The sequence below is a fragment of the Athalia rosae genome, chromosome 8, assembly GCF_917208135.1.
Source record: "Athalia rosae chromosome 8, iyAthRosa1.1, whole genome shotgun sequence".
In the NCBI taxonomy this organism is placed as follows: Eukaryota; Metazoa; Arthropoda; class Insecta; order Hymenoptera; family Athaliidae; genus Athalia; species Athalia rosae.
In genome coordinates this window covers 3,895,737-3,922,990 of record NC_064033.1, presented here as the reverse complement: position 1 = coordinate 3,922,990, position 27,254 = coordinate 3,895,737, and the positions used below count along the sequence as shown (strand labels likewise).

At 38.7% G+C, this 27,254-nt stretch overlaps 4 protein-coding genes and 1 long non-coding RNA gene across 17 annotated transcripts; 3 read left to right on the top strand and 2 right to left on the bottom strand.

Moving 5' to 3' along the window:
* The first annotated feature begins 11,169 nt into the window (after positions 1-11,169).
* On the top strand, positions 11,170-12,393 carry LOC105684964. Its single transcript, XM_048659364.1, has 4 exons — positions 11,170-11,330; positions 11,438-11,567; positions 11,699-11,850; positions 12,218-12,393. Exons 2-4 carry the CDS (start codon positions 11,438-11,440, stop codon positions 12,386-12,388), a joined length of 453 nt encoding a protein of 150 aa, XP_048515321.1. The 5' UTR covers positions 11,170-11,330; the 3' UTR covers positions 12,389-12,393.
* A 200-nt stretch (positions 12,394-12,593) lies between these two features.
* Positions 12,594-19,559, bottom strand: LOC105684998 (ras-specific guanine nucleotide-releasing factor RalGPS2). Of its 8 annotated transcripts, none has more exons than XM_048659343.1 (10): positions 19,423-19,559; positions 18,764-18,974; positions 17,844-18,084; positions 17,610-17,773; positions 17,329-17,524; positions 17,068-17,240; positions 16,789-16,986; positions 16,443-16,517; positions 15,653-15,835; positions 12,594-15,554 (listed from the first exon to the last, which is right to left on the bottom strand). In XM_048659343.1, exons 2-10 carry the CDS (start codon positions 18,862-18,864, stop codon positions 15,119-15,121), a joined length of 1,767 nt encoding a protein of 588 aa, XP_048515300.1. In that variant the 5' UTR covers positions 18,865-18,974; positions 19,423-19,559; the 3' UTR covers positions 12,594-15,118. The 8 variants fall into 8 exon arrangements, with proteins under 8 accessions (XP_048515300.1, XP_048515301.1, XP_048515299.1 ...); XM_048659344.1 differs by lacking the exon at positions 19,423-19,559 and adding an exon at positions 19,277-19,409; XM_048659342.1 differs by lacking the exon at positions 19,423-19,559 and adding an exon at positions 19,155-19,296.
* Positions 16,029-18,939, top strand: LOC125501998. Of its 6 annotated transcripts, none has more exons than XR_007279757.1 (8): positions 16,029-16,565; positions 16,764-16,951; positions 17,038-17,143; positions 17,689-17,802; positions 17,911-18,028; positions 18,324-18,354; positions 18,427-18,618; positions 18,779-18,939. It is a non-coding gene; the product is annotated as an uncharacterized LOC125501998 (long non-coding RNA). The 6 variants fall into 6 exon arrangements; XR_007279752.1 differs by having other exon boundaries at positions 18,135-18,354; XR_007279755.1 differs by having other exon boundaries at positions 17,024-17,143; positions 18,135-18,354.
* Positions 19,560-19,564: 5 nt separating the features above from the next.
* On the top strand, positions 19,565-22,404 carry LOC105685000 (protein ABHD13). Its single transcript, XM_012398784.3, has 5 exons — positions 19,565-20,089; positions 20,196-20,427; positions 20,513-20,706; positions 20,775-20,935; positions 21,016-22,404. The coding sequence occupies exons 1-5, from the start codon at positions 19,924-19,926 to the stop codon at positions 21,286-21,288; spliced, it is 1,026 nt and encodes a 341-aa protein (XP_012254207.2). The 5' UTR covers positions 19,565-19,923; the 3' UTR covers positions 21,289-22,404.
* A 234-nt stretch (positions 22,405-22,638) lies between these two features.
* On the bottom strand, positions 22,639-25,601 carry LOC105684974 (leucine-rich repeat protein soc-2 homolog). Its single transcript, XM_012398733.3, has 4 exons — positions 25,350-25,601; positions 23,918-25,005; positions 23,644-23,834; positions 22,639-23,556 (listed from the first exon to the last, which is right to left on the bottom strand). Exons 1-4 carry the CDS (start codon positions 25,456-25,458, stop codon positions 23,274-23,276), a joined length of 1,671 nt encoding a protein of 556 aa, XP_012254156.2. The 5' UTR covers positions 25,459-25,601; the 3' UTR covers positions 22,639-23,273.
* Positions 25,602-27,254: the final 1,653 nt, after the last annotated feature.

The following is a 27,254-nucleotide window of genomic DNA, read 5'->3' as shown; positions in this document are numbered from 1 at the left end:
AAGCGGGGAAAACACACCCCCCTAGCTACCCCCAGCTACCCCGAGAACGCGAAGCGAACGGGCGTAAATTGGATTTCGCATTAAATAGTTTACGACGACGGACCGCGTGCGTCCCAAGTATGCGAGTAGTCCGGTAGCCCAAGCGGGTGCGCGACGCGCTCCTCGGGTGATATTTAGATTTGGCGGTACCGCCGAAAGTTCTCTTCGAGCGTAAAACCACCCCTTCCTTCCTTCGTACAAACGCGCTACAACCTGCGATCCTACGCGTTTCTCTTCTATTTTTGTTTCTCTCAATCATCGTCCCGACATCGTTGCAAACCCGCGTGTTTTCGAAGCAGTATAGAGGCACGGTGTTCGCGGAAGGAGTTTTTTTTTCAGGCCGAACCGGAGCTCCCTGAGCTCCGAGGATCGCGTACAGGAGGAGGCTATAGGTGGGCGCGTTATTACCGCGCCCGGGGGTTGCGGAACGCGTAGTCCTCCGCCCTCTCCTCCTCCTCCTCCTCCTCCTCCTCCTCCTCCACCACCCCCCTCATTTGTTCTCCCTCTCGCTACTCGCTCGACGTCCCGCGCAGGAGATCCGGAGGAGGAGATCCCGATGCACGCGCGCGCGTGTCCGTGTGCGTGTGCGTGTGCGTGTTCGTGTGTGCGACGTGTATCCAAAGCGCTACAGGAGGGAGAAGGGAGAGGAGGAGGGAAGACGAGGGAGACGTCGACGCGGGGGCGTAGGGTAGGGGGGAGGGAGGGGGGGGGGGAAGGCGTGCGGGAGGAGAGATGCCATCCCGCTCGCCGACCCGCGCGCTCGACTCATGAGGTATTCATGATTCATTATCATAGCGAATCATGGCCCATCAGCTTTTGATTGTTCGCCACCGTTGTTAGCCCTAACTAATGCGACTGCAGTGACCGTCGTACCCGTTGTGTTATATATATATACGCGAACCAGCCTGCGGATGAATTTAGGTATGTATCTATATATATATATATATATAGATACATATACTACCTGCTACCGACAGATATCATACCATCAGGTATATATATACCTATGTATGTATCGCACGCGAAATACGGGTTACATACGTATAACGTAATACATCAGTCTTTTCGATGCATTATATATAACTACGTATACATATATGTATACACGCGTGTGGGTACAGGTGACTGTGTATACCTGTACATTTATACAGAAATCGGATCGCGTGTACATCGTCGAATCCTGAAATGAATTTTATACCGCAGAGATTTTCCAAATTAATCGAATTATGGCGATTTCTCTTTTTTTCTTCGTCCTTTTTCTTCGTACATTTCATTTTATTCATTCCATTCTATATATACATAGAACTATGTACGTACAATCGAAGGCGTACAGATGACGATTGAACGTACGTACGTACGTCGTTGTACCTGATCGCGATGTACGCGAGATTGAGATCGTACGCGTGTGATTCGTTTCCCGGTGTTTTGCATACGGAAGACGAGAGGAGAAGAAGAAATGAAATGAAATGAGAGGAGATACTGCAAGGGCGAACTGCGGAGGGATAAGAGGAAGAGGTAGCTGGTTCGCCCTACGCGCCATCGAGGGCTCGATCCGAAGCGCAGCGAAGTACGCGGGTAACGCGTAACGTGTAACGTGTACAAGGGTTTCCCGGAGGGCGGCGGACGACTACGTTTACTGCGTGGCCCGCATTGGCTGTTGAATTATATATGAACGGGAGCGTAAGGGCTGTTGCCTGGCAACCGCGCATACCGCGTTAAGACAAAATGGAGGATTCGCAAGGAACACGCAGCATCCATCCCTCCCATCCCTCCCCCGTCCGACGTCCCTTCCCCCCGCCGCCGCCACCGCCGCCGCCAAACCCCCCGCCGACATCACCCTACCGCACCCTAGCGATCTCTCGATGACATCTGTCCGTACGTATAGGTAGGTATACCGCCAGCCCTTGTTGGTTATCATTATCGTCATTATCGTTGTGTTATCGCCATCCGGCTTTCGTGCATCCCGCAGGACGGCACACACGCGTTTACACATATATAGATAATCGAAAAAGCGTATCCGTAGTGTCGCGGCGGCGTAAAATCGAATAAATTTAAATCCTCTGTTTTTTATTTTTTTATTTATTTTCCTTTTGCTCTCGGAGAGAAACAACGAGAGTCAGGTTTGATTTGCGCAACAATCGTCATTACGCGTGTAGGTACGTATATATATATATATATATATATATATATATATATATATACGGATGAATTTTTAATTACATATCCATACATCCGTTAATTATTCATTCGATATATAATTACATATGTCGTATATAGGTATAACACGATGATCCAGGTGTGACGTATACGCAGGATGTATACATATTATACACATACCGTACGTATACCTACACGGGCATGACGTATACATACTCGAGAAGAGGACACGGTGGGAATACGATAAGGTATAGAGTTTGTCTATACATACGTATATATATATATATATACATATGTAGCAAATGTAACAATATGTTTATATTAGCCGGATAAATGAATTCCCGACACGGTGATGCACCGGCTGCTCTGTGTATACGGTGCGGGGTGTCTACCGCCTATACACGTATAGCCCGCCGACGGTACGCGCGACCTATACACCGAATGGTAATTTGCGAACAGGTTGCTTTTTATAACCAGCGTGTATTATATTATATTATAACGGTGAAGATGAAAATAGAGATCGGGCGGGATATAATCGGGCACAGATGCGCTTTTGTTGGCGTTTGTTCACAGAAAAAAAACCCTCGGGACTCACCACCCCATGCCGGGAGACGACGGGGCCTTGTTATACCCCCGAACCCCCCAACCCCCACCCCAACCCCCCAGCGCTTTATAGGTATGACTCCGTTCTGGCACCAACGACTGAAGCATTACCTATAACCCCATTCCCTCTGGATTTCAGGGACTTTATATCTCCTCTCCTGCATAGGACATACGTACATATATATGTATATACGTATACGTATGTGTACGCATGCATCTCCGCCCGTATATATTATACGCCTGTACGTATATAGGTATGTATGTATGTAACACACATGGAAACCTGCAGAGTTGTTACCTATAACGTTCAAATGCTCGTTTCGAATCTTATTCCATGTACACTATACGTACGTACGTACACAACATGTTTGCATCTGGTGTTTGTGTACATACGAAACGTTGTTGTATGTATGTATATGTATATGTGTATATAATACTAGGAGCATCTGCACCAGCGGAGAGTGTACATGGTGCTTATACGTTGATTATTATAATCATTTGTATTTATACACCGCTATGGTAATGGGATATTGTGAAAGGGATATGCATATAGTAGCTCGTAGCTACTTTATACACGACCTGTGTATTATATTGTATGTATGTATGTATGTATGTATGTATGTACTTGAGCGGCGCTTAACCGACTGCCAAAAGAACGTACAAACAATTTTTGAGCACATTAGCTGACCTCTGCGAGGGTGAAACCTTACCTCACCTATATATATATATATACACGTATCACAAGCTGCGGATGTACACACTTGACTGCAGAGATAAAAAAAAGAAAGAACTATCCGAATGCACATTGCATTTCGAAATTCCAAAGTTTTTATATACATCTACGTTTTTTATCTTTCACCGAATGAAATCAATTTTTTTTTTTTTTTTTTCAAATCTGTCGGTCAACTCCCAGATGTTCACCAATTTTTTTTTTTGTTTGCTCCTCGTTTCATCTAATTCAATTTACAGGTTTTACAGGTGCGGTGGAGAAAATCCAGTTTTTCGTGTGAATGAAATATACAAGAGAAAAAAAAAAAATACAACGAATCAGAGAGAGAGAGAGGAAAAACGTGAAGACGGATAAGTAGCGAACGATAAGATGACGCGACGAAGACGAAGTGGGAGAGGAGAAGAAGAAGAAGAAGACTAAGAAGAAGGGCACGTGTGAGGGGAGGGATCAGGGGGAGATAGGTACGTTATATTACACGGGTATAAGCCGGAAATTGCGAGGCCCGAATCGTAGAGATGCAAATAAGAGCTGTAGAGGGCGGGGGGGGTTCGGAATCGGGTCGCATACTCCCCGTGTACTCGATCTCTTGGAAAATCGAGGCTCACGCTACGCCGTGCGTCTCTCCGCGTCCTCTCTCTCCCTCCGTATACGTTAATAAATTGTCGCCTGAAATCTGCTCACATAGTGAAATATCTAAAATTCGTCAGGGTCAGCGGTCCAGCTGACTTATTATAAACCGGCCACATGGATAAACGATTTTTTTCACGTTCACCTCCCTCATTATCCTCCCGCAAATTTTCGAACAACAAAAAAAAAAAAAAATGGTAAAAATGGTAAAAATTTGAAGTCGATATCGAATGTAACGGATCTGCACACGTTCGACGAGTGACACGGTCACTTTGTACGACCGTGAAATAGATCGATTAAGAATTACGGTCGTTAAATTTTTTCCGTTTCGAACTGCGTATCACGTACTTACGCGTAAATATACGTAACTTAAATATTTAATAAATATGTACGTATGTATATATATACATCGTTATAATCGCGAGTTTTGCAGCGAGTGGGATGAATCGGGTGTATGTATATATATATATGTACAAAGTATATATATATAAATGTGTATACGTACATACCTCTGTGTGTATATATATAGATATAGAGATATATGTATATGTATATATATATATATATACATATATATATGCGAAGGTATAACTATACGAGAGGAATAAGGGAGAACGAGGGAAGAACGGAAACGGGCGTAAACCTCCGGGGATCGGGAAATCCCTGGCGAATATATCGACCCCCGTAATATTTACGACCCAGGGCGTAGGGTTGCGATATACATTTGCAAAGCGCCCGTATTATATACGTATAAGGAAGGCACAAAGTGCGTATAAAATCACACTTGAAACCGAAATATTAGGATTTATATTATAACACAGCTATTTATACCCGCGCGCATACGTATACCACGCTAACCCCCCCTCCGGCCTATCGGTCGCACAATTTTTTCCACCCTATATTATCATTGTTAATATTTTTTTTTACGCCAGTACGTCGCGTGCGTTTTATTTTTATTTGTTATTTATTTAATTTTTTTTTCAAACAGAGATCGAATTTTGCGTTTCGTTGGAAAATTTTTACTTTTTTTCAAAAAAAAAAAACGAACGAAACAATCGCGTACACGGTAATTTTTTTTTTTTTTTTCAATCTATACACGTACGTCACGTACGTACGTATACAATAAAATGTATCCAAGTTTATCGCGATCGTCGGTGTTGCAACGTATAATAAGCATATAGGTATGTATGTATGTATATGTATACACATAACAGCGAATCTGCAGCGGTCCAGTTTTATTTAGCAACAGACGTATTAGCGTAAGTCCCGGGATCTGAAATCTTAAAAGCACGCGTAAAGCGCATTGAATGGGGGATTATGAATATCTGAGGGGATCGAGTGGAGGATGATGCACGGGACGGGGCCCACGCAGAGAATCCCCGGATCCTCCGCACCCGCGCGGTGTCGAGGGAATAAATATGCGCTTGTTGCTCGGCTATGATACGGTGAGCATATGCGATGCATTGTCACCCTTGCGGGACCGGCTGATTTCCTCCTTGTTCCTCGTGTGCTCGCCACCCGCCCCCCTCCCCCCCACGTCTATACGAATACCTGCACGCGTACCGCGCGTACGTGTACCCGAATATCATTGCACTTGTTCGTCCGCGATTCACCCTGTTTTTCGCTCCAAAAAACGCCCGATTTCGAAGCCCTGTAACTTCTTGAGAAATTGAGGTAGAAGGTTGCAAAAAATTGCATTTCGAAGCTTGCAGTTTCACCTTTCGGATGATTCCGGTTAGCCTGGATTGCGACGTTTCGTTCCCCGGTTACACTTTTTTTTGATTCGACTCGCGTCGAAAATGCTAGGTAAACTTTTGACTTTGCGAAGGTGCCCCGGGTAGGTACCTCGGTCGTTGGTTTCGATTATTTTTCACGTCATTTCGTAGGTTCAGGTGTCCTCTCAAAAATGTATTCTCAAAATTTTCTCACCATTTTTTTTCCACGAGTTACGCTACCCCGAAGCAATTGTTCTCCAAAAATCTTCGATCGAGCGTCCCGACCGACCCACTCGTCGTATCGAGGTTTTCGAGAAAACTTTTTCGAAGCTCCAATTACCTTCGACCGAACGAAACTTTTTTTCTCGCAACTTTCTACCTTAATTTCTCAAGAAGTTATAGGGCTTCGAAAATCGGACGTTTTTCCGTACACGCACACGTTAATTACGCGTGAATCTGCCCGCTCCACCGCAGGCCGCGCTCGAAAAAGAAAAGAGAAGAGGAAAAAAAAAACAAAAAAAAAAAACGAAACGGAACGGAACGGAACGAATAAAAGTACGTAATGTACAAACAATGTGCGACACGCGGAACTTTCCTCGTGCGTATATGCATATATATATATATATATATATATGTGTACACGGTATACCTATATAGATATATATATATATACGTGCATCTCGATGCCCCATAGAGAACCCCCATCAAACGTCGATACGTCGTTCGTTCGAGAGGGTGGATACCGTCGCCCCTTGCGGGTCACCCCCCCCGTCAACGGCGTAACCCCCTGCCCCATAAGGGATATATATTTTCTGTGATGGTGCCTCCGAATAGTCATCTCATTATCGCGTAAGACCTCCGTCAAAGTGCAAATCGGCTCCTCGGTTGCCTGCAGATACGTCGGACGTGTTATACATATATACATACATACATATACATATACATATGTGTATAGTTTGGAAAAAGGGCGAATTCACTGCACTTTCCTCTTCCTTTTCCCTACTTTCTTTCCCCTCTTCCCCTCGCTTTCCTCCCGTACGAGCTTTCGCGCCCCGAACGGGCCGATTGTTATACCCTTTTAAAAAAAAATGTATTCCGCCTCCCTCATTTTTTGCGGTACCATAGGAATTTTATGGGATGACACCGTGGGCGCGTTGCGTGCGCTTGCCCACGTAGCGAGTACGCTTGTGTGCGTGTGCGTACACGTCATGCGTAAAATAATCAATCAATCAATCAATCAATTAATTGCGTGAACTCTATAGACGAACGTAGGTGTATATATATATATATGTTGAAATATAATTATGCTCGTGCGTATGTGTGCGATACATAACTGTGTGCGCGTGTGTATACAGAGCTTGGCAATCGATCACACTTGCGTTACATGGTTTTCACGTACATGGATAGGCGTAGGCGTGTCATCGATATTGTTTTTCCTCGAATCGACGAGCCGTGAATCATTAGATTGATGATTAATCGGTGAAATTTCTCCACATCTACTTTTGTTACGTTATGTGCGATACGAGCTCGTCTAGTTTTATGAATCGTGTTGTACGGTGTGCGTGTACGATGACGTGACACGACATACCCGTGTGCCCCAATCGTATACGGGATACATGCGATGTACGCATACGTATCAATGCGTGGACGCAAAAGTATTCGAATGATACACAGATTGGCGACGTGAGCCATCATCTCACGGTTTTCTCGATCGGATCTCAGCCGATGCGCGATCGACGCAAATTTGCCGGATATTGCAAAAATGAAATAATGTCGTGTGAAAAATAATGCCAACGATTCGGATCGTTGCAACTATGTATATATCAATCCCCGATGTCATCGTGAAAATTCGCCCAATTTTGCATACGTATGTATATATCACGTGTAATACGCGTTACACGAACGTACGTATATATATATATATATATATATATATATATATATATATATATATATATATATATATATATATATATATATATATATATTTATGTACTTGTGTAAGAAACTTGTACATGTACCTACATAGAGCTATGTACGATCGATTCGAAATTACTGTGGCGACTTATAGGTGTGTACATAGAGTTACATAATATCGTGGAATGGCGTGGAAAATATCATTACATCGTGTACACGCTCCACGTATCAATTGTATTCGGACAAACGACGGGGAAAAGAAAAAAGAAAGAAGAAAAAAAAAAAAAACAGAAAATTACAAAAACTAGATAAAAAGAAAATTAATGACCAACGTTCCTAGATCTTCGCGTACGTCGTTCGTATATTATTATCGTACAGCTGCAGCATTTCTATGTGATACGGGGGGGGGGGGGGGGGGGGGGGGGTGAACGAGCTTTTTTTATTTTATGTTTCCGCAGATTTTCTCCATAACCGGTACACAGTATCGGCGTATCTTTATCGAAGAGTTACAACGTTTTTTTTTCTCTTCTATTCTGTATTTGTAAACGCGGTAACGAAAGTGATACACAAGGACACCTGTATCCATAACTCCCGTGTACATGTGTTACATGTGCCATTTGTACATAGGTATATACATGTATATGTATACCCCGGAAGGCGGACGCGCATTGATTTACGAGTTTATATACAATACAGTCGAGCTAGCCAGTCTTCCTACGCGTATCTACCTGCACGTACGTGTCTACGAATATATACATACATATGCGATATACCGAATACGTAACGTTGTAAAATGAAAATAGAAATAGAGGAGAGAAAGCTCATTTTCTTTCTCCCTCCATACTTTTCTTTTCTCCACCCCAAAAAAACCATGTCATCCCGTATTCGCTTGCGAAATGAAAAGTCGCCGACAAAATCCACATCGCAAAATGGTTTCGAGCGATGTTTAATCCGCGAATTTTCCTCTTCAATTTCCTTTATCATATTTAGAAAACCCTACGTACGCACAAGTTCGCATCGCGGCGTATACGTATGTACGTATGTACGTATGTATATGGTTTAAGGTCAAGTAGGTGTACATACACGTATGTACGTGTATTACGGAATACTAGGTTTTGTGTATCCATGACGACGTTACCACAAACAACGAAAACCTGTAGGTACGTACGTACGTACGTACATACGTATACGAAGAAGGTACTGCAGGCGAATGTGCGGATATAGGGAGAATTTGATGGGATTTTCGGGCTAACGAAATGTAACCGGAATAAGCTCGACTGGCCTAATCGAGATTATAATATCGTACCCAAGGGTATGCGAAATCCATCGGGGTTCTATCCGAAATTTTTCGAAGGTGCAGCTCCTTCCGTTTTCTATATTTATCGTCGTCCCTTCATCTTCCGATCAAAGTCTGAGGAAACATCGCGTACGCACAAAAAAAAAAAAAATAACAAATAAAATCAAGAAACGGATGGAAACTTTGCCCAAATTTTGAAACTCCTTCGATCAATTCGATCGGGATGTTAATCAGAGTATACACACATGTGAACAGCTTCTCACCGATTATTGAGAAATTTTTTCGGTTTCTATTTGGTCGGTTTTTGTTTTTTTTTTTCCACTGTGCCTGCAGCGCGCCTATGTACAAGTGTGCACATAGGTATAGACTTTTATTCCACCGATATGGCATGTACATATATACACCTATATATGTATGTACGTACATACAAAGAAGATACGGCTCGTACAAATGAGCGGAAGATTCCTCGGTTTGATTTCCCCGTGGGTCACTTGACGGCCGTGTTCTCTTTTTCCCTTCCTTTTTTCACTTGTCCTTTCCTTTTTTTATTTCTTTCTTTTTTTTTTTTTTCTTCTTTTTGCTCTTCTCTTTTTGACCCACCGCGTGCGGTTCGCGATAGCGCGCATACATTTGTGCACAACCGGTGAATTGTATAGTGTTACACACGCTACGCGCACAAGAACTGGCGCGAGCCACCCTGTTTTCGCTCCAAAAAACGTCCGATTTCGAAGGCGCGTAATTTCTCGAAAAATTGCGGTAGAAAGTTGCGAAAAATTGCATCTCGAAGCTCGAAGCTTCCCCTTTCAAATGCTTTCGGTCGATTCGAATTTTATCGCTTTGTTCGCCAGTTACACTCTTCGGAACCAACTCGTGTCGAAAATGTGAAGTAAACTTTTGACTCGTTCGTCGGATTCGAATGTTTTTAATGTCATTTTGAAAAAAAAAAAAAATGTTCCATTTCATTTTCCATGAATCATAAAAACCATGTTCCAACGTTTGTCGTCTCCCCGACGAAATTTTTGCTCCACGCGATACGATTTTTGGAATCTTTTTTTTTTGTTTTTTTTTGTTGCAGAATCACCGCAGATAACGAAATCGTATCGAAGGGAAAGAAAAATTAGCCGAAACACAATCGATGAAAATTATCCACGGCTTCCCTCGTCGAGATTATTTACGGAAATCTCATCGTCCGATATCTCTTCGGCTCTCGCGAGCTACCGCTGCTGCAGCTGCGCGCTCCGTGATAATGGAAGCTGGATGGGTTTCGGTGCGGCGAAGAAATATACGAGCGTTTTCGGTCAGTCGGTTGGTTTATGGTTTGCACGGTTTCTATATATATATTTTATAAACGTGTATACACGCGCTCGCGTATACTGTAATACATGGAGCGAGAATGAGATAAATGTCGCTCGGTGAATGGACAGCTGAACCGACGCATAGGTATACATACCTATACCTGCACACCGTACGTCTCTTCGGTACACCTACAATATCTCACTTGTTCTTCATGGGGAATTTAAGCACCCGGTTTAATATCCTACGAACCGTTGCGGCGGACCACGATACCCCATTCTCGGTCATCCTGGCCCTCCTTTACATCCCCCCACCCCCTTTCCCATATACCTCTTCAATTATTTACAAAACTGAATATAATTGTTAGAAGATCCCACCCATCCCAACGAAAATTGTACATTTGTACGCAGTGTATACGCCTAAAGGTGTACGTGAAGCTATGTACGTACACGATTGGCTGATATTTTATCATATAATACAAAGTCTGGTAGAAATAATTCTGTATTCATAAATGATTTTTTGGATTTTTTTTCTTTTTTTTTTTGTTTCATTTCTTTTGATCGATTCGATATTTTGAGAATCTTCGAACGGTGTTGGGCGATGCGTTGTTTTCTGACTTTGTCGAGTTCCAAAACCGATATAACTGAGTCGGTTGCAATGGAATGTTGTACGTGTATGAGACACGATCAATTAAATGTCTAAATCGGAACTGTCATCCGGGATTAAAAAGAAGCAGCGCGAGCGCAAACGAACTATAGGTTTTCTCGCGGTTTCTGTTGTAGGTATATCGGCTGATTACCGCGATACTCGGGGGAACAACGCATTGAGGAATTATTCGTATGTCCAGTGGTGATTTTGATTCCGACAATTTCACATCTGAATCGTTCGTAAAGAACTGAGCAATTTTTTTCGCACACCGAACTTACCGCAATCGTGGCTGTTACGATCGAAGGTAAGTGTTCTCTGTGTCGGTAGACGGAAATTATCGAGAAAATCAAATGTCACGTATATAAAGATTGGAGAAATTTTTGAAATTTGAAAATTGATGCTCGTAAACAGATGCGGGACAGAGTGTTCTTCGAAGCCATTTTGGTGGCGTTTTTTCTGAAACTGGCGAGTGGAGGTCCGATGAAAAACGAGACGGCAATGTTGCCGGGAAATGAATTTTTCAACAATTTACCGGAATACAGTAATATTAAAAATTATTATTTGTTTTTTTTTTTGTTTGTTATTTTTTTTTTTTTATTTCCAAATTGTGCGTCAGCGAAAGGTAAAAACTGAAAATCAATTTAATCGTAACTGTTATTGATTTGCGTACAGTTCGGCGAGATTTTCTAACATTCGAATTGGGACGTGGTTACATCGCTGATATTTACGAAAGTGATATAATGGGCGATCCGATCGCTGATGAGCTACTGATCGTTTTTCCCGACTCTTTGGCCATACCGGATAAACTCATCGATAGACTTGAGGTAATCGATGTGTTCATATATTCGCTTATGCATCACCTGACTATACATTGCACACGTATGATAATTAATTTTCGAATATCATACGTATACCGTTTAAAACGAATCAATTTTTCAAGTTACGAATCTGTCTGCGTTGAAAATTCGACCTCGCAATGCCCGTGAAAACCGAACGCTCGTTTTAAAATATTTATGATACTCTGCGCTGTTACCACGCGCGTTTCTAATACCCGTTCTTCGTCGAATTAAGAACGGAGAAAGGGGGAAAAAAAAAAAATCTACATGAAAACCTTCTTCGCTTTTCCTTCGCCCACCGTAACTGTGCAGCAATTGAATAACACGTCCAATCTTAATCGTTGTATTTTTCAAGGCTCTGGATGTCCCGGAGAAATTCGCCAGCAATTTATTAAATTTCGTCAAAACGAAATTTAATCTAGATCGTCAAGGTATCCGAACTTTGATTATATCTCGAACTTATTGCTTCGAAGTCGGTTTTTGCATCAATATAGATGACGTGGGCGCATTCTGTTGTCCGTTTTAACAAAAGAGAAAATAATAATTACATAAACCTCTATACATACATAATACCTAACGATGATAATCGATTATCGTATATAATTAATACGTTATTGTTGAAATTTATAATTGTATTAAAAACATAAATAAAACATATTACGCAATCAAAATTCTAGCTGACTCTGGGACATTATCAATTTAATGAGACTTCAAATGAAAAAAAAGAGACACTCATTTAATGACGTCGTACAAGACACGTTCTTTATTTCACTCTCCGCTAACAGATATGTTTTCTTTTCCCCTTACAATAAGCATTTTTTCTTTTTTCTTACTTTTAAAGGTTTTTTTTTCTTTCTAATTTTTTCTAATTTTATTTATTTTATTTTTTTTCCACTTTATTTCTTACTCGTCTCTTTTTTCTTTTCTATAATGATGTACTACGTAATATGAGACATACAATAACACATCGAATATACACGTATGTTCATCAGATGAAATGAGATAATTATGTGATAAATTCAACATAATATCGTTGAAAAATATTTTTCACGACATACTAACGGTAATAACATTAATACTAAATAATCATAAAGTAATGTAACAGTAATTATGATAAAAATTAATAACAATAATAATGATAGTAATAGTAATAATAATATTAATAATAACAACGATAAGCTTAAGTGTCATGTTAATACCTTGGATAATAATTTCATATCGATCAGTCACAAGCTGTATGTTGTGTATTCACATCTTTGTTAAAATATATATAATATCAGTTAGCGTGATATATCGTTCTATGTTAAATTGTTTTTTTTGTTTTTTTTTTTTTGATTTATTTGAATTTTTTCACAATTTATATATTATTCAGGCTGCAGAAGCTATACAGGGTAGAGGCACCATTTAAATATACCTATTATATACATACGTTCGTAGATATTGTAGAGAATGGAGTATTTTTGTAATTATTATTGTTGTTAATATTATTCTTATTATTGTTGTTAACGTATCGGTTGATGAGCGATGAAGCTTGCAGGTAGGCGTATGGAGATTATTAAAAATAATAGAAATCTATGTATAGCGCGTGTGTGTTCGGTAAAGTACTTGTATATTTTTTGTCGAGATACGAACGAATTTTATCAACGAGATAGGAGAAAGAAAAAAACTAAAAACAGTATGGTGGTTAATAAGGAGCAGTTGTTTTTTCTTTCAAAATTTATTTCCTCAATTCTTTCAGTAGAGAGAGAGTTCGAATTCGAAGCTGCCTACGGGTTAAACTACAGAAATCAGATCTTTAAAATTCTGTCGGAAATTTTGTTATTTTCTCTGAGATTCTACTACCAGATCAAAGTCAATGGAGAAAAATAAAACAAAATGAAATTCGTCGAAGTCATGAAAGAGTGCACACCTATTTTTTTTTTTTTTTTTTTTGATTGAATGTTTCTTTTCTTGTTTTTTTAATAATGAGAAAAAAGCTGCTTAGTTTATTACTTGAAAACGAGAAAGAACAACAAAACAAGGAACGTGAAAAAAACATTTCAGTTAGATAACAATAATAACGATGATGATGATGATGATGATGATGATGATAACAATATTCATGCACCTACAAAAGCGATTTGATGTTACTTATAAATTTAAATAATTATTATATTAATAAGTCTAAACACTTTGGCAACTTGGGTTGTCGCTGGCGTGCTTCTGCCGTATTACTTTTTTTTTTTTACTTTTCAAACACATTTTCCTTACAGATTTATAACAATATCGAAGCTTGTCCAGTGGTTTCTTGATTTCCATTTTTTTTTTTTTTTTTCAAATGGTAATCAATAATTATGTAAATCTGCTGAATGGCACACAGATATAATGAGCTGTTTCATAAGATATATTATTCATTTCATTAGGTTTTTTTTCTGTTTTAGGGAAATTGAAACTTTGTAGATAAAATTCAGTAAGAATTAACAAGCTTGAAGAAAAAAAGAAAAAAAAGAATCACCACAATATTTTGGCTATTACTATAGAGCCTTTTAACTAACATCTATTTTTTCCAAGCGAACGTAGGCCATTTTTTTTAATTTTTTTTTTTAATTTCTTTTACAAATTATTTTTGAATATCGATACCGCGCCTAACTTTTATGCTCGCTACTAAATATGTCTCAGATATGTCGCTCAATATCATTTTTTTTTTTTTTTCAAGAGTTACTAATAACACTGTACATAATATATTGCTTTCAGGTCTTGCATCGGCATATAGCACATTGACGATAAATTAAACGTTAACCGTAATTATCATAATAGTAATAGTAATTATAGTAAAAATATTGATAGCAATTATGATGATAATAGTTTTTTTTTCTAGTGTAGGATAGCTGTTTGTAGTCGATAGAATACGTATAAAAAGTTACGAACAACACAATTGAGTAGTCCTTTATGTCGAATACGTAGTCCTATGTTGGATAAAAAATATCTGGCACTAAGGAGACTTTTCTAATGGGTTTCCCCTTGGACTCGATCAAGTGGTTCTTTAATATGTGGTCCTTTTTCGTGCTTGAGTATAACGTACCAGAGGTCTGGGATTATAAAATTATATTTATGTACTTGTTTTTTTGCTATTCAATTCACTAGTTGATTTGATTCGATTGAATGAGTATTGGGGGAAAAAAAATTCGGTAAAAATTTATAGAGAAAACTAATTGATCGAGTGATTTGTCTAGTCACAAATTTTAGTAGATGCTACGCGTACAAAATACAAACTAACTTATTCAAACGACATGAGGTTAGCAGGTATGGGTTTTTTATCTGTCACGCCACGTGCGGTAGCCCGTAATTCTCTCAACCATTGTTCTGCTGCCTCACTAGACCCTGCGCGGAATTTGTATACGTTTCCTTTGTTCGGGTCGGTCAATATAAATGCATCTGGATGTAAGGAACTATCTAGCGGTTCGACGATCCATCCGAGAATCGAGACCATTTTGTATGGCTCACGTTTAAAATCTGACCTCTCGCTTCCTTTGAAACATTTGGGCGAAAAGTAAACTATGGACGACGCCCATACTTGAACCCAGTATTTTTGCCATGTTGTCACTGCAGGCTTACGACCATCTCGTAATATAACTTTACGCCGCAGAGAGCCCTGCAGACCACAACGAGGCTCTTTGGACCCACCTAGCTCATGTGGGGATATGGCCAGTGCACTGTAAACAAATTAGCATGAAATTAAGAATTTATCATATGAGTCAGAACGTTCACTGGTTCATCAGAGGCTGTAAAATTGAAGACCTGTATTGTATACCTTGTCCGTGAAAGCAGGCTGCAATCATCGTCCAGGGCATCGGCTGGAGAACTTGGAGAATTCTCCTCCAATTCGACCACCTGAGGAGTCAAGTGAGGCTCTTCGAGAACAGAATCGTCGAGAAGGTGCCTCACAGTCAATTGACTTGGTTCTAGTGGTAATGCCGTGCTTTTTCCAAATATACTGTAACATTGATGTAATTTTCTTATTTAGAGAATGCCCGCCGGTATTTTTCATGAAACATGCATCGTTTGCATTCAAACTATGACTATTCAAATTGCATCATGTTTCATTTTTCTTTTTTATATAAAAAAAAGCATACATTCTTTTTTAAACGATTCAATTGCATGAACGCAAGTCCATGTGCTCAACTCTATCATTTGTTCAACTCTGACTAACCAGAGTGATAATTTCTTGATATGCTAAATAATATGCTAATGTTTATTAATTAGATATTTTCACACGTGTGATTAATCAACGATGACACTATTTCGTACAACGGTGTTTGCAGTATCTCAATACCACAGAATTTACTGCACTAGCACACGTGCTGAAAATAATAAATTTTCATTCGAAATTCAAAAGTACAATTTGGTCGCAAATATATCATAACATCCTATGAGACATGCAGAAGCTTCGTTAAATAAATTTGAAATAAAAAAGAAAATTAAATAACGTAAGATAATAAGAATAAAAGTGATGAATGAAGGAGAAAAAATGTGATAAGCATAAATTATATATTTCGCGCAGTTCACATTAGGCAGATCCTATGCAAGGCACTGGGACTCACCCAGCTGATGCCAAGCTAGGCCCCATTCGTCCTCCTTGCTTGTGGAAGTTGCGTGGGAGACTGGTGCTACGGAATCTAATTAATGAATCATATTGAGACAAAAGCTAATGAATTCCGAAGAAGGTATTTCTATTGAATGTTACATTGAACGATTACACAAGCTTCTTGATGGCTGATATATTATATGGCTAAGTTATTCATGACACCAATTTGATTTAGTTTGATTTGACTCAATATAAAGTAGACCGACTTTGGACTTTTTTTATTTATAGTTAAAAAAATTCTTCAGACACTGCATTTTCTGTTCCGCATGTATTTTAGTAAAATGTGTAGGATTTTTACTCACTTTGTACCAAGACTTCTACACTTCCGATGACCTGGGACAAATTTATTGGCAGCAGAGGCGGCGTGTAGTCTGAGCGAACCAGCACATCCTCTAGCTGGTGATAAAGAAAGAGCGGCAACACCTGCAACATCCCCAACTGATTCTTTGCTACTGCTTGAAGAAGGTGCGGGCGAATTAGGCTCAAGTTTCATAGATAATCTGTAAACAAAAAATTGCAAGTATAAAATTGAATTAGACATTTATTTTCAGGTCAATATAAAAGAGCAGCTTCGAACCTACTTGTAATGATCGTCTTCTAGGAATTTCTGTAATTCTTCAATATATCGAACACTATTCAAGTAACGTTGGACGTCAGGTAAAATAGTTATTCCTGGATATTCACTAGCTTGAAAAGTGCCCACCCTAGTCAACACGTTATTCATTTTCAAGGTCCTCTGATGATTGTCATTGTTCTAAAATTTAATCAAAATACGAATGAAGCACAGTAAATAAATATCTCTCAAAGGTCTCAATTTCGATTAAAAAAGAATTAATGGCTACCTTTGAGGCGGGATGAGCCATATCGATGTAAACGAGGTCTGTGAGAAATAAACCCAAGTAAGGAATGCATGGTAGTTTCAGTGAATCTATATGCTCCCTGAGATTCATCCAATTATTCTTATCACTGAAAACTTCAGCTAATCTATCAAACGTCATCTTATCCTTCTTTGAAAGACAGGCCCACGTTTTGCTTAATCTTGCATATAATTAAAAGTCATTAGAAATGCACCTGTGAAGTGAATGACAGGCTGGGCAATCAGAGATAATGTTAATATTCTTACCGGTAAATGGAAGCACATTGCATTCCGGAGATGACAGCGAATAAAGAATGAAGATTGTTTAGGTCGTATAATTTTTTAGCAACCCTGATGAAATGAATTAATATTTCACAACGTTGCTTTGGTGTGGGAGCATTCAGTATCTCCTGGACAGTCCAGAAACTGACCTGCAAGTCAATAATTCTGTATTCCAAGTGTAAGAAAAAACGATTCGATTAATGAAACGAATATACATACATGATTGAATCTCCTAGTGAATCCAACGACATTAGGTGCTACTATAAGTTTATTCTTTTTATTCCAGGAACAACTTGATAATTCCTCGGGTCGAATTGATTGAAAAGCGCTTAGATCTAAAAGCGTTAGCTGAGTAGCCAAATCCTCTGCTTGTATATTTGTTGCAACTGTAACGTTGGCGACAGGTGAGTTGCTGTTGCATCGTCCAGGTAGGGAATTAGATTTACATGCCACTGAACTTCTAAAAAGATTGTATCGCTATACAACAATAATCCTAACTGTTGTGTGTAGGTATGTACTACATATTTATGGTATAAAGAGTTTATCTAGGGGGTAACCATTGAAATGAAAAGAATGCAATGAAAAATTACGAGTGACAAGCAACATCGAGACACAGAGGATTTTTTATTTAATCTTTGAAACAAAAATCCAAGCAATAGGGTAATGAAAATTAACAACCAATTATTTTTCTGCAACCAGAAGCTACAGAAACATTACTTTTGAGAATCATGTAATACATATATTATTTGTATGTGCCGATAAGCATCAACAAACCCATAATTATCGTAGCAACTTTGTACAGGAGGTGGAGTCAGCTCGGAATACTTTCTGTATGGCTTTGGCTTTTCACGATGCTCCTTGCGTTCCTTGTGCACTGTATCTTTCTGGTCCTTGTCGCAAGGCAACAGAGGACCGCTAGAAGAGCTAGTATCCCCGGTAAACGACTTATCCTGACAATCCAAAGGCGCACACTTCAGACAGGTAAAAACAAATGGTAAGCATTGTTAGCTGACATATATTATGCACTCGTACATTAGATGCAAACATGTTATTACAAGAAATATCTGTAAGTTCCTGAAATCCATCAACATAGATAACGAGCCATACATATTTCCAAGTGATGATAAGCAACTTAGTACCTCTGATATTCGCAGAGCAGCAACGGATTCTGTGGACAAGTCGCGGGGCATAGAGGTATACCGCATGTCAGCCATGAGGCGACACTGCTTAGAGGACACATTACACCTCTCGTCGATCCCCTAGATGCAGCCTAGCCACATCCATTCGTTCTAGACTCTTAAAGGATCCAGTACTCGTTAGACATAATTTTGGAGTATTGGAGAAGAGTCTCTATTCCACACACAAAAATTTTCATCAAGACTGAGAAAAACACTATATCAATTATACTGTCAACTCTCCGTATGATTAAATGTTATGATAAATTATTCCAGGAAACCAATTTGGGTGGCAACCTATTGACTAAGTTATGAATCGTAAATTGAATTAAAGTAATTATGGTACAACACGAACATGTTTAATTAGGTGAGTTGGGTCGTCAATTTCGGAGGAGTCGTAAATCAGATGAGATGTCTGTGTGGATTCTATTTGTTAACAAATAAATAATGTTGATTATGTGAATGATCTTGGCGTACCCCAACGCGCACGTCAACACTACACTTAAAGCCAGCAGGTTAAAAACCGAAATGTCCTAACATCAGAACCCCCGGATGATATTTCGAACAATTGCGCTTGGATATCACGCGGTGTTGACTATGTCATTTATTCTTTCTATACATACTATTTTTTATTTTTAGTTCGCCAGGTAGAAAGGTGTTTTGTTGAGAGAATAAGAATAATTTGCAAATAAGCTTTTCATAACTCAACCGCATCGCCAAACTTCGTAGATAGACAAGCCTTCTCTGAAAAGTAGACGGCAACCATTAATGTAAAGTATTCTAACTATAAAGGCAGACACAAGAACGCAAGCTCTCAATTTTAATATTTTTGCCAGGAAATACAAGTTTTCCACTGCAGTTTTTTGTACCCAATGTTCGGGACCAAACATACACAGAGTATTTAGGGTTATAATGTTAATTACAAATGCAAAGTAGATATGGTATTGTAAATGTTTATTCAGCAGTCATCATCGTAACAGTTTACAATATTTGGCATGATAAAGATCGAGCTACAAATGAAGGCGGTTCCAAAGCTTGCCATGTTATTTAGGTAACCTATAGTGCTAGGCTACAAATTAGCTGATTTGAAATTAACATACCAAGTTAAAATTGACCATTCGAAAATGTCACTCCGCATGAGATTGGCCCGCAGTCAACCCATCAGGCTACTCAGTGGTGTAGCTAAAAAATGTTGGGCATTTTCTGGAGCCTATGTTCTCGCCTGTTTTCTCTTATATTGGCTGTACGGTGGCATATTCGCATTCTTTCTGCTATGCTTCGCTACAACAGGTTTGTGAATTTCACCCAATTTCATCCCATATTTCTACCCACATTACATCGTCCTTGTACCAAAAATTCAGACTTGGAATATACAGTTCAAATGTCTTTTTTTTAGGAATTTTATATCACACAGAGGATCGGCTTCTCTATCATCCTGAACTTCCTCCACATTCACGGGTCTATGTTCCTGCTCCGTCCATGTTTAGCTTGCCTTATCAAAGTGTATACACTAGATCTGGAGATGGCACAATGCTGCACATGTTTTTTATATCTCAGTCAGAAGAAAAAGCGAAGAAGGTGCCTACACTTTTATTTTTTCATGGCAATGCTGGAAACATGGGACATAGGTAAGTGGTTTTCAATATAAAATATTTAGCATTCATATTCAAGAGACAAAAGTCTTGACAACATCCATCTCGTTAATCTCAACAGGCTTCAGAATGTCGCTGGATTATATCGGAAGTTGGAGTGTAATATTCTCATGCTAGAGTATAGAGGCTATGGACTTTCACAAGGTTCTCCATCTGAAGAAGGCCTTTATATGGATGCCAGAGCTGGGTTGGACTATTTATCTACCCGCACTGACATCAATACCGATGAAATTATCATTTTTGGAAGATCTCTAGGTACTTTTCAAATCACAATAACTTTAAATCAAATACACAGATATTTCAAATAATTATTCTTCATCTAGGTGGAGGGGTAGCGATCGATTTGGCGAGTAGGCCAGAATATGCTAAAAAAATTTGGTGTCTCATTTTAGAAAATACATTTACAAGCATACCAGATATGGCAGCCCTTCTTGTTGGCTCTAAACTGCTCCAATATCTTCCCCTGTTCTGTTATAAAAATAAGGTAATCAGAAGTTTTTGAGTCAGGTTGCCCCGACAAATCTTGCAATTACATTTTTTGATACGCTGAACTCTTCTTTCCAGTATATGTCATTGCAGAAAATTAGCTCGGTGACCGTACCGAGCTTATTTATATCTGGTTTGGCGGATACTTTGGTACCACCGAGAATGATGACTGAATTATACGAGCGCTGTGGAAGTTCGTACAAAGGAATGCTACCGGTGCCTAATGGCACTCACAACGAAACATGGAATCAGTCGGGCTACTATACAAGTATATCATCTTTCCTAAGTCAATTGAGGGAGAATCCACCGGCTAGGGTAACAACGAGTCATTGGCAGATAGATCACGTGTAATGACAATAGTTTTACAACGCTCAATATTGCGTCCAAAAATATTTTAGTGTACAATTTAGTGCTATATTTAGTACGAGAATATTTATCTCATAAACAAAAAAGTACATGAATTATATTCTTAATATGACTTTCTATGATACTAATAATGCAAGTAATCGAATATTAATAAGGAACATGTAATTTAGTTAATTAAATTAACTGGATCAATCGTCCAAAGTAGATGAGCAGATCAAAAGTCTTCAATAGCCAAAGCTTGAAAATAGTTCCATAGTTTTTTCAATCGGTTCTAGTTTACGTAAATAATAGTATGAAGCCGAATATTTTGTAGTTTTTATTCAGCACATGTGTCGAACAATTTTATGAAGGTCTGAGGTCAAACTCTTTTCCCAATCTGTTTTCATTTCTGGTGATATTGCTTTTGCAAAAAATTCGATAGGTCTTCCAAATATATTCTATTATTAGCGCATGATAATTATCTCAATCAAATTTAGTTCTAATTTCTTATAACAGGCAGTAAATCTCATACGTATTCATGTAACGAAACGTTACGGTCTCTCGCGCAAAAATCTCTACCCTATAAAATTGAAATGATTTGTTTTATTTTATCTTTATTTCCGAAATTACTCGACGATAATTGATTGACACAGTAGTTACTTGTGCTGTTGTGATTTTTTTTCGTTCGCAATTCAGCTTGTAGAAGAGAGTCAATTCATAGATTGTAAATATATAGTATACGTATGTACATATGAACAGAAAAAAACAATCGAAATTGTTACAATATTACACGAATTAGATAGAGCACATCACGATTCCATGCAGATCACATGCGGGATCGTTAGTGAATATGTAATGAAAAAAATCAGTCAATATCTAGGTATATAATATTGTGTAACATGTCTTATTGGCAGTATAATATCGCACAGTCCACGAGCATCATGTTCGGGAGCTTGAGATTTATATTTTTATTTTAATATGTGTAACACGTGAATCACGTACATAAATGACGGTGTATCATGCATTAACGAACAAATTATTTCAAATTTAAACCAATAGCGACGTGAAAATTAAATCTTCAACTCTAACAACAATAAAAAAAGACGAATAATTATGAGGTGATATTGGAATTTTGATAAAACATTTTTTGAGCCCCTTTCTCCATACCTAAAATAAGCGCTGATAGGCTGCTGCTGCTAATTACTAGATGCATTCACATCAGGCAAAAAAAGTAGCGCGGCGACGCGATTTCCACGCGAAAATATTTAATTTCAAACGCTCATAACTTCGGTATTAGAGAAAAAAAAAAATTCAAACGCTCACGACTCACGAATTAATGCGTGAATAAAGCATCGCTTCAGTGGATGGTCTGATTTTTTATTTTCAATTTGGATTTTGACTCTGAGTTAAGAAGTTCTATCAGCTTAGAAATTCTCTCTTTTATTTTCTTCCATATTTTAACACGAGAAGAAAACATCGATAGATAGCAATGTAGATTACAAATTATATACAATAATCTCTTTAAATCCTATAGATACTATAAAATTAATTTTGCATTCCTATTTACAGCGTAGTATGCTTTTTTTTTAATTCAATGAATAATGCAGCACCATAATTTCTTGTAGAAACTAAAAGTAGGTAGTCTTATGTACTTTGTATAAATCCTTAGAGTTGATCACAGCTAACGAAATACGTAATGGTATTAATTATACTATACCTATTCGATGTTCATTAAGAATTTTCACCTAATCATTTATCCGACTTGTACCAAACGTCGTTTTAATTATTTGTTGTTATTTTTTTTTTTTTTTTTTCCCATTCCATTTTGCACGCAGAGTCAACAGGAATCTCCTACGTATTCTTCCGTTGGGAATTAATTCGCACAGACGATACGGGGATGATATTTTGCTACCAAATTTCTTCACCCGTTCGACCGACGATATTAATTACAATCGGCGTATCATTGAACTATACGAGAACGACTTATTGGATTAAAATCGCCGGTTTCTTCGGGATCTTCGGACCGCGATCCTTCGAGCCAGAACTATACCGATCGCGACCAACATCGACAGGACCACAGCGGCACCGATTAAAGCAGCCAGCATTCCTGTGCTGGACTCTATTTTGATCGTTCCGTTATTTCTCTCCATAACTCCTGCTGTCTGGACACTCGATTTGGACACCAGTATCTGTGAGTCTTCGCAAAATACCTCCTCTTTCCATTTGTACCAATGAACCATCCTCCGATTTTTCAAATTAGGCGGGGTCGCGCATCTAATAACAATATTTTGAAAAAATTATTTCATTACTTCAGTTATTCGTTTTTGGAAAGTTATTATTACATTATAGCTATATACTTGCCTCAAATTTTCTAATAGCTCTGGATTCATTGTGTAAAGTTTCGGTAGCAATTCTAAGAGCATCCATTGCAAAGAACAGTCGCAATGAAACGGATTGCTTTGTAAATCAATCGAGTAATTTTTGGTAAGATTATTTTTCGAGTTGATTATCAGCGGTGATACGCTCATCAGGTTGTTGCTGCTGAGATCCAACTGCGTAAAGTGAAGACAAAAAAAAAAATTTAATTATAACAAAAAATTTAACGATCAATTAGAAATTCACGCGAGCAACGTACCGAGCACAAGTTTAGATCGTTGAATGCATTTTCTTGTATAAAGGTGAGTTTTTCGTTTTTAGATATCGTCAAATTGAGGCATTCGTCAGCTGCGGGACTTCCAAGTTTGGCGAAAGCTCCTTCGTCGATGTTTTCGAGGAGATCGAGAGACTGTGCGACGAACGAACGCAGACGAAGTTCCGAATTGAATTTCAAATCGCGAATTGGATTTCCGCTGATTACAAGTAAGCTCAAATTTGGCAAATTTTCGTTACTTATCGACTCAGGAATCGTTGGTAGCTGATTGAAAGACAGGTCCAGTACGTTCAACTTCTTTAATTTAAGATCCGGATAGCTCGTCAATTTATTACCGCTGATATTAAGGCTCTCGATTTCGCTAAATCCGAACGTCTCCGCGTCTAGTTCGCGTATCTCGTTGTAATAAACCTCCAGAATTTTTAAATTCACCAGAGTATTCGGTATCGCTGAAATCATATTGTATCCAACATTCAGGTGTTCTATGGAGACGGGAAGTTCATGAGGAGAAAGATAGACCAGATGATTATTGTTCAAAAGAAGACTGGTGAGATTATTTAAATGCGAAAGATTATCCTCGCCTAGCGAAACTATTTTGTTAAAAGATAAATCCAGGTGTCTCAGTTCGGTCAGGGTCTTCAGAGACCCGTTCGGCAGGTTTTCTAAATTATTGTGAGATAAATCCAAATGGATTAATCTGGTCAATAAATTGATCGCCGGATCTAATTCGGAAATTCGATTGGAGCTTAGATCCAGTAGTTCGATATTCGTTACCCGCTCTAAAACCCTGTTCGTAAGGGTCGTAAGATTATTTTTAGATAAATCGAGCTCCTCCAAAGATTGCAGATGATCGAAAGCTTCGTCCGGTATATTTTCAATGTAATTTTCGGACAAGTTCAATACTTTCAAGTTATTCAAATTCCTGAACATGTCCACTGGCAGTACGGACAGGCCATTTTCCGCTAAATTCAAAGCAGCTAGACGCGGTTCTTCGTCGAACATGAGCAAATCGAAACGAAAAATATTATTCCCCTCCAATCGTTTTCCTCTGCAATTTACTACCCTAGCGGGACCTGAAATATAATACAATAGTTCGCAGTTAGAAGCAGACCAGAAAAATATTATCAATTTAAAAGTAATCAATTGGAGTTTTGTTTACGAAAGAATACGCGGGATAGGCTCTATTCTTTTGTCACGTGAGCGACGATTCATCACCGCGATAAAAATAGTAGCTGACGGATCTTTTATCGCACATAAAGGTAGATTTCTTATACAGGTACTATTGAAGTTCACTCACGGAATTAATTACGTTCAAACTCATTGTTTGATCGCTATTCAAATTTGAGTGGCAACATATTTTTCCGATGATATTATACGAGACAAAAACGTTGAAGAAAAATGAGAGAATAAATCTTACCTGATTCAGCGCAAATGCACGTTTCGCATATACTGCAGTCCACGAATCGTTGGAGATTGAATATGAAGAATAATAATTGGACGAAACCCCGGTAGAGTTGCTTCTTCATTTTCTCGGATGTGATAATTAATGATGAATACTGATTCACGGATATCGGGAGATTATGAGCGTTGAAAATTCTCGAGGGCTTGTTTATAATTGCTCGACTTGGATCAACGGTAATACGCGCACTGATGTGCACTTCAGAGACGAACTTCAAACGATGCTATAATATGATTCTCGCTCGGTGTCATACCTGATAGCTTATCAGTTGATGGCGTCAGGGTATAGACCGTAATGATCAGGAATTAAGGTGCTGTTAGAAATAACGGTGTATTTTTCTCATTACCCAAAGATAATAATTTTTTATTTTATATTTTCCGAAACATCGAGCATCGAGGAGAGCTACCTATGTTACTCCCACAGATCGCGAAGACAGGATGTAGATCATAAATGAAATCGGATGTGACGAAATTTAGTGTGATTTCCGAGGAGAGGTTTTATGAATTGTTGAAAAGACAGGAAAGGAAGGAATCGTGTTTGTTAGGCATTTTGACGTGGGAAAAGCGTCCTGGAATTAATTCAGCGAATACTTCACTTTATACCCCGAAAAAACGGTAAGCCTATAGCCTTAGAGTTTTCTCAAAATTTGGGATGAAGATTGAGAATTTTTTTCATGGACTTTTCGACGTCATTCCTATGTATTTTGATCTCAGGAATCCGAATCCGTAATCAAAATGATTCTATCTATGAAATTGATCAGGTTATCGCCAATTAATCGATCGAAAAAGTACAAATTCGAGGATATCTCGATGGGATTTGGTAAAAGCTCAATCCGTCGCAATGTGAAAAATAACTCAACACGCAATAACTTTGCAATGCAGTTTGATCTCATTTATTGACTCTTTTCTCTTCTGTTACAGATGGAAAATTCGCAGCTCCAGAAAATCTCTACCCTGCGTTAAGGAATCGAGACTTACGAGTGCATCTGTATGATTGTTTATTAGAATACCGGAAAATGAACCAAACATTCATGATGTGGACATAGATTACGTATTTTCTGTATGATCTAGAATTGTCATTCGATAAAAACCCTCTATGAATTTTCATTGTAACACACTCATTGTGAACGAATACTTCTCTATATGAATAAATCAATATTATTCCTGATGATGTGTTGAAATTTATTGACAATCTTTCAACGAAAAGCTCGCTAGAAGTTGAAGTCTGATGAACTAGGTAATGTCTGCATCATGACTTGTAGGAGTAGGATTGGATACAGAGGATTGAAGGCATGCACCCGATCAGGCACCCGGTCTCGGAATACCTCCTCGGGTATCCTGTTCTCCTGATACCCAGGAAATTTTTCGGCTAAAATTTAGAATTCCGAAATACCTCCTCGGTTTTCTGTTCTCCTGATACCAAAAAAAAAAAAATTCTAAAAGAGATTCTATACGAAGGAACGAATGCATACACAGGATCAGGCACCCGGTCTCGGAATACCTCCTCGGGTATCCTGTTCTCCTGATACCCAGGAAATTTTTCAGCTAAAATTGAGAATTCGGAAATACCTCCTCGATTTTCTGTTCTCCTGATACCAAAAAAAAAAAAAAATTCTAAAAGAGATTCTATACAGAGGAACGAATGCATACACAGGATCAGGCACCCGGTCTCGGAATACCTCCTCGGGTATCCTGTTCTCCTGATACCCAGAAAATTTTCGGCTAAAATTTAGAATTCCGAAATACCTCCTCGATTTTCTGTTCTCCTGATACCAGAAAAAAAAAAATTCTAAAAGAGATTCTATACGAAGGAACGAATGCATACACAGGATCAGGCACCCGGTCTCGGAATACCTCCTCGGGT

What these genes read in the sequence shown, in the direction of transcription:
- LOC105684974 (XM_012398733.3), bottom strand. Translation starts at nt 25,458, where the DNA reads ATGAAGAAGCAACTCTACCGGGGTTTCGTCCAATTATTATTCTTCATA. An exon ending in ACGATCTAAACTTGTGCTCG is followed by an intron (nt 23,835 to 23,917) that starts GTACGTTGCTCG and finishes CACTTTACGCAG; the next exon opens with TTGGATCTCAGCAGCAACAA. An exon ending in GAGCTATTAGAAAATTTGAG is followed by an intron (nt 23,557 to 23,643) that starts GCAAGTATATAG and finishes TATTGTTATTAG; the next exon opens with ATGCGCGACCCCGCCTAATT.
- LOC105684964 (XM_048659364.1), top strand. Translation starts at nt 11,438, where the DNA reads ATGCGGGACAGAGTGTTCTTCGAAGCCATTTTGGTGGCGTTTTTTCTG. An exon ending in CAACAATTTACCGGAATACA is followed by an intron (nt 11,568 to 11,698) that starts GTAATATTAAAA and finishes ATTTGCGTACAG; the next exon opens with TTCGGCGAGATTTTCTAACA. An exon ending in AACTCATCGATAGACTTGAG is followed by an intron (nt 11,851 to 12,217) that starts GTAATCGATGTG and finishes GTATTTTTCAAG; the next exon opens with GCTCTGGATGTCCCGGAGAA.
- LOC105685000 (XM_012398784.3), top strand. Translation starts at nt 19,924, where the DNA reads ATGTCACTCCGCATGAGATTGGCCCGCAGTCAACCCATCAGGCTACTC. An exon ending in GCTATGCTTCGCTACAACAG is followed by an intron (nt 20,090 to 20,195) that starts GTTTGTGAATTT and finishes TCTTTTTTTTAG; the next exon opens with GAATTTTATATCACACAGAG. An exon ending in GCTGGAAACATGGGACATAG is followed by an intron (nt 20,428 to 20,512) that starts GTAAGTGGTTTT and finishes TAATCTCAACAG; the next exon opens with GCTTCAGAATGTCGCTGGAT.
- LOC105684998 (XM_048659341.1), bottom strand. Translation starts at nt 18,838, where the DNA reads ATGGCTGACATGCGGTATACCTCTATGCCCCGCGACTTGTCCACAGAA. An exon ending in CTGCTCTGCGAATATCAGAG is followed by an intron (nt 18,596 to 18,763) that starts GTACTAAGTTGC and finishes ACCTGTCTGAAG; the next exon opens with TGTGCGCCTTTGGATTGTCA. An exon ending in CAATGTGCTTCCATTTACCG is followed by an intron (nt 17,525 to 17,609) that starts GTAAGAATATTA and finishes ATTATATGCAAG; the next exon opens with ATTAAGCAAAACGTGGGCCT.